This window comes from Bos indicus x Bos taurus, chromosome 7 (genome assembly GCF_003369695.1).
Source record: "Bos indicus x Bos taurus breed Angus x Brahman F1 hybrid chromosome 7, Bos_hybrid_MaternalHap_v2.0, whole genome shotgun sequence".
NCBI lineage: Eukaryota > Metazoa > Chordata > Mammalia > Artiodactyla > Bovidae > Bos > Bos indicus x Bos taurus.
This window is the reverse complement of record NC_040082.1, coordinates 103,338,694-103,344,159: the sequence shown is the minus strand read 5'-3', so window position 1 is coordinate 103,344,159 and position 5,466 is coordinate 103,338,694. Positions and strand designations below refer to the sequence as shown.

The window sequence follows — 5,466 nt, the reverse complement described above, 5'->3', positions numbered from 1 at the left end:
TCAGACCTTCAGGGTTTCATTTAGGGCATGAGCCCACTGAATAGAGAGAACATTCATTACATTTTCCTATTTTTTTCATTTTGGTAAAATACACATAACATAAAACTTACCATGTCTCCATTTTATAGCATACAATTCAGTGGCATTTAGTACATTCACAGTATTGTGCGACCACCTCTTGTAACTAGTTTCAGAATCTTCTCAGAACCCACAAAGGAAACCCCATGTCCATTAGCAGTCACTCTCCATTCTCCCCTCCCCGCAGCCTCTAGAACCACTGGTATGTCAATCTAAATGTTCATCAGTGGGCGAATGGGCAGAAAAAAAATCTTGTTTATCCATGTGTGCATGTGTGCTAAGTCACTTCGGTTGTGTCCAACTCTTTGTGACCCCACGGACTGTAGACTGCCAGGTTCCTCTGTCTATGGGATTCTCCAGGCAAGAATACTGGAGTGGGGTGCCATGCCCTTCTCCATGTTTATTCACAAAAGGATATTATTTGGCCTTAAAAAAGAATGAAGTTTTTATACATGCTGCAACATGGATGAACCTTTAAAACAACATGGTGAGTAAAAGACACCAGATCCCAAAGTCCACATAATGTATGATTGCATTTAGATGACTTGCCTAGAGCAGGCAAATCTATAGACACAAAAAGTAGATTAGTGGTTTACTGCCTTTTAAACTTGACATTCCTAATTTTAAAAGATCATGTAAAAACAGGCAAGTTATTTATAAAAAGACATTGAAAGCTCATTAAACTGAAGTTTTACTGAGCACAGACCAGTTACATTTTCTCACTTATCATAGATAGCTCCTATTGTTTTCCAGATCACAGTTCAAGAATAATTCATTTAATTCTCATAATAGCTCTTTGAGCCAGGTGGAGAGAAATGGAGGTGCAAAGAGGTGAAGAAATTGCTCAGTTTCACACAGTGTGGGCAGAGCAGGGATTTGAAGTCTATCAGCCAACTCTCTCATCCATTTGTCAGATGACTATGTTGCATTGCCTCAGAACACATAGATGGTCCTCATGGAATCAGGAAAACAACCAGAACATTATTTCTACACAGTGTCTTGCCTCAGGTGCCTTGCACGGATAACTCCAGAGGAAGAATCTGATTGGTGCATGTTAAATTAAAGAAGCCCACTGGTCCCAAGTGTTGTAGCCATGTGGTAGGGATCTTGTGATTTCTGAAGCTCTGGGAAGAACGGAATTTATCAGAAGGGAGCAGAAGGGCAGAGCAGCAGTGGAAGGAAGCTCTGGTGAAGGAACATTTTGATTTTTGGAGGCAACCTAGAGGGATAGAAAGGTAGCAACTTTGGGGACAGCCAGTCACGGGTTCTGGCATTTTGAAAGCTTTACCATAAACAAGTTTCTTAGACTGTTTCCAATTTTCTCAACGGGTAGTCTCAAGATACTCAAGAGAGTGATCAAAACAGCACCTCCCCCACTACATTGATGAGAATATTAAATTGTAGGAGGCACAGAGTAGGAACTCAGCCAATGTCACCTGTCATTTATCAGGAGCAGCCCCTGGGGCAGAGCCAGGAGTGATGGAAGCTGATCACCTCCCTCCATCCAGTAGCTGACCTCTCCACATCACATGTCACTTCAGGTACAGCCTCCACGCAGGACGCCAACTTCTCAGCAGTGACTGAATTCATCCTCATCGGCTTCTCCTCCTTCCCCCACCTTCAGCTGATGTTCTTCCTGCTGTTCCTGCTTGTGTACCTGTTCACGCTGCTGGGGAACCTGCTCATCATGGCCACCGTTTGGAGCGAGTGCAGCCTCCACACCCCCATGTACCTCTTCCTGTGCGCCCTCTCCATCTCTGAGATCCTCTACACCTTCGCCATCATCCCGCGCATGCTGGCCGACCTGCTCTCCACCGACCTCTCCATCTCCTTTGTGGCCTGTGCCAGCCAGATGTTCTCCTTCACGCCCGGCTTCACCCACTCCTTCCTGCTCACCGTCATGGGCTACGACCGCTACTTGGCCATCTGCCACCCCCTGCGCTACAACGTGCTCATGAACCCCCGAGGCTGCGCCTGCCTGGTTGTCTGGTCCTGGACTGGAGGCTTAGTCGTTGGGCTAGTGGTGACATCTTCCATTTTCCAACTCACTTTCTGTGGGTCTAATGAGATTCGCTATTTTGGCTGTCATGTGCTGCCTCTCTTCAAGTTGGCCTGTGGGGACAACGTCTCTACTGTGGCCAAGGGCGTGGGCCTGGTGTGTATCGCCGCCCTGCTGGGCTGCTGTCTCCTCATCCTGCACTCTTACGCCTTCATCGTGGCCGCCATCTTGAGGATCCCTTCAGCCGAGGGCCGGCACAAAGCCTTCTCCACGTGTGCGTCCCACCTCACCGTGGTGGTCGTGCACTACGGCTTTGCCTCTGTCATCTACCTCAAGCCCAAGGGTCCCCAGTCTCTGGAAGGAGACACGCTGATGGGCATCACCTACACGGTCCTCACTCCCTTCCTGAGCCCCATCATCTTCAGTCTCAGGAACAAGGAGCTGAAGGAAGCCATGAAGAAGACCTTCCTCAGCAAACTCTAGCCAGAAAAATAATGTGATTATCTGGGAGGAATTCCTTGGAACTGACCAAACTGGATTACCTGATGCTACCATCAGAGTTGGCACCTGTAAGCATGTAATAACCTGTGTTTGTCTGATGCTTTATGGTTTACAGGGACATTTGTAGGCTATATCTATGTGTTTGCAAAAATGGTTAAACAGTGTCATGCATATATGCAGGGTGGAAAGATGTATGAGATGATAATACACAGAAAGTCAGATTCATTGATTTCTTATCTGTTTCAGAGCACTTTGTCAGGTACCATTAAACTTGGAATTTGTTCTCCTGTGAGAAAGCAGGGTGGTGTAATTACTCCCATCACCATAAACCCATAGTGCCAAGAGAAATGGAAGATGTCAGGTCTCCACCACCTTGTAGGCAGCAACAGGTAGCTACATCACAAGTATTTTGAGACTGCTACTGCTACTGCTACTGCTACTGCTACTAAATCACTTCAGTTGTGTCCGACTCTGTGCGACCCCATAGATGGCAACCCACCAGGCGCCCCCATCCCTGGGAGTCTCCAGGCAAGAACACTGGAGTGGGTTGCCATTTCCTGCTCCAATGCATGAAAGTGAAAAGTGAAAGTGAAATCACTCAGTCGTGTCCGACTCTTTGAGACCCCATGGACTGCAGCCTCCCAGGCTCCTCCGTCCATGGGATTTTCCAGGCAAGAGTACTGGAGTGGGGTGCCATTGCCTTCTCCGATTTTGAGACTATGGCAGACTAAACCAGATTACAGCAGAGGAGAGCGAAGCAGTCTAAATTTGAGCGTTGGTGATCTGTGCAGTTGCAGTCGGCAATGATAATATGCAGGTGGCACTAGTGGTAAAGAATCCACCTGCAATTCAGGAGACACAAGATACTCAGGTTCCATGGATCCCTAGGTGGGGAAGATCCCCTGGAGGAGGAAATGGCAACCACTCCAGCATTCTAGCCTGGAAAATTTCATGGACAGAGGACCCTGGCAGTCTATAGTCGATGGAGGGTTGCAAAGAGTTGGACATGATGACTGAGCATCAACCACCACCAATGTGCAGATTCAGAAAAAGTTGAGGAAATCTCCATGTTTCAAGTGTGAATCTCAAGCAGCTGCAGAGAGACAGAGAAGTCTGTATAATTAGTTCAAGGGAAAAAGTCCCATCGTGAGAAATTGCCTGCCGTGGTAAGAGTGTGAAGTGGCACAGCCACCAGGGGGAACTCTTTGTTGACTCACAATAGTGAGTGCAGAGCCCAAAATGAAGGTATGTCTCGTGGTCACATCAGTTTAAATATTCCCATTTGCACTAAGGGGGATTTAAGGTGACTCTTGAGAGTCCCTTGGACAGCAAGGAGATGAAACCAGTCAATCCTAAAGGAAAATCAATCCTGAATATTCATTGGAAGGAATGATGCTAAAGCTTGAAGCTCCTATACTTTCGCCACGTGATGCAAAGAGCTGACTCACTGAAAAATACTCTGATGGTGGGAAAGATTGAAGGCCAAAGGAGAAGGGGGTAACAGAGGATGAGATGGTTAGATAGCATCACTGACTCAATGGACATCAATTTGAGAAAACTCCAGGAGACGGTGGAAGACAGAGGGGCCTGGTGTGCTGCAGTCCATAGGGTCACAAAGAATTGGACACGACTTAGCGAGTGAACAACAACATCCTTCCCACCTCCATGTCCACTCATCCGTTCTCTACATCTGCTTCTCTATTCCTGCCCCACAAATAGGTTCATCTGTACCATTTTCCTAGAGTCTACATATATGCATTAATATGCAAGGTTTTTCTTTCTGACTTACTTCAGTCTGTATGATAGACTCTCATTCCAATCAAGTCTTTACAAATGACCCAGTTTTGTTCCTTTTTTATGACTGAGTAATGCTGCAGCACGAGTCCCAATAAAGCCTTGCCTGAATATTTTGTCTGACCTCTTCTCAGTTTCTAATGACCCACTCCAGTATTCTTGGTCTTCCCTTGTGGCTCAGCTGGTAAAAAAATCTTCCTGAAATGTGGGAGACCTGGGTTCAATCCCTGGGTTGGGAAGATCCCCTGGAGAAGGGAAAGGCTACCCACTCCAGTATTCTGGCCTGGAATTCCATGGGGTCACAAAATTGTCAGACACAACTGAATGAATTTCAATTCAATGAGTCCAAGAACCTGGATCGGTAACACAACCAGTAGATGAACAAGATAATGTTTATTGCAGCATAGTGGTTATAGGCAGTAATACTATTATAAACTTCAGAGTTGTTAAGACACTATTCCCACTACAAAAAAAAAAAAAAAAGAGGAAATTATGTGATACAATAGAGGTGTTATTAGCAAACACTATAGTGGTGTTTTGCCAAAAGGTTTCACTTTCATCTCAGGTCTAAGGATTTGTTAACAAAATAAGCCACTCTTATATACAAATAAATAACATAAATATTTCTTAGAGAATTATCTTGATAACTTTTGAAAAGAGAAATAGAAAGAGCAGAGAATCACCAAATTGGGTTCTGACCAACATCCAGACTTAAATAGCGCTGGGAAGCCCTGTGTCACAGCACATTTGGAATCCCAATTGGGAAAGGGTCCCAGGCAGCATGTCCGCTCCATGGTTGAGATCTCCAAGACTGCAGTTGTGGTGGTGGTGGTGTGGGGTAGTTTCCTGCTTATAATCCCAGGATGGTCAAAAACTGATATCATCATCAATCTGTGACCAAATGAAGGCTCTGGTTTCATGTTAATGCTGTTTGTTTTGTTGTGTAAAACTTGGGATGCTGCCAAGCCTGGGGCTTGGTTGGCCAGGCCCTCTCCAAGGGCTCAACAACCTTGAGATTTCTTCCTCGCCTTATCTAAGGTGTGCAAGTCTTGCACTCACAGCAGGCTCATCATCATCATCATCATCACCATCAC

The 5,466-nt window shown here is 45.8% G+C and overlaps 1 protein-coding gene across 1 annotated transcript; it reads left to right on the top strand.

Annotated features, from left to right (window-relative positions):
* Positions 1-540: 540 nt before the first annotated feature.
* LOC113896494 (olfactory receptor 10H1-like) lies at positions 541-2,560 on the top strand. Its single transcript, XM_027548660.1, has 2 exons — positions 541-565; positions 1,620-2,560. Exons 1-2 carry the CDS (start codon positions 541-543, stop codon positions 2,558-2,560), a joined length of 966 nt encoding a protein of 321 aa, XP_027404461.1.
* The last annotated feature ends 2,906 nt before the right edge of the window (positions 2,561-5,466 follow it).

Excerpts from the sequence above, each read along its gene's own strand:
- LOC113896494 (XM_027548660.1), top strand. The coding sequence starts at position 541 with ATGGATGAACCTTTAAAACAACATG. Across the intron at positions 566-1,619 it reads TGAACCTTTAAAACAACATG|GTACAGCCTCCACGCAGGAC; the intron begins GTGAGTAAAAGA and ends ATGTCACTTCAG.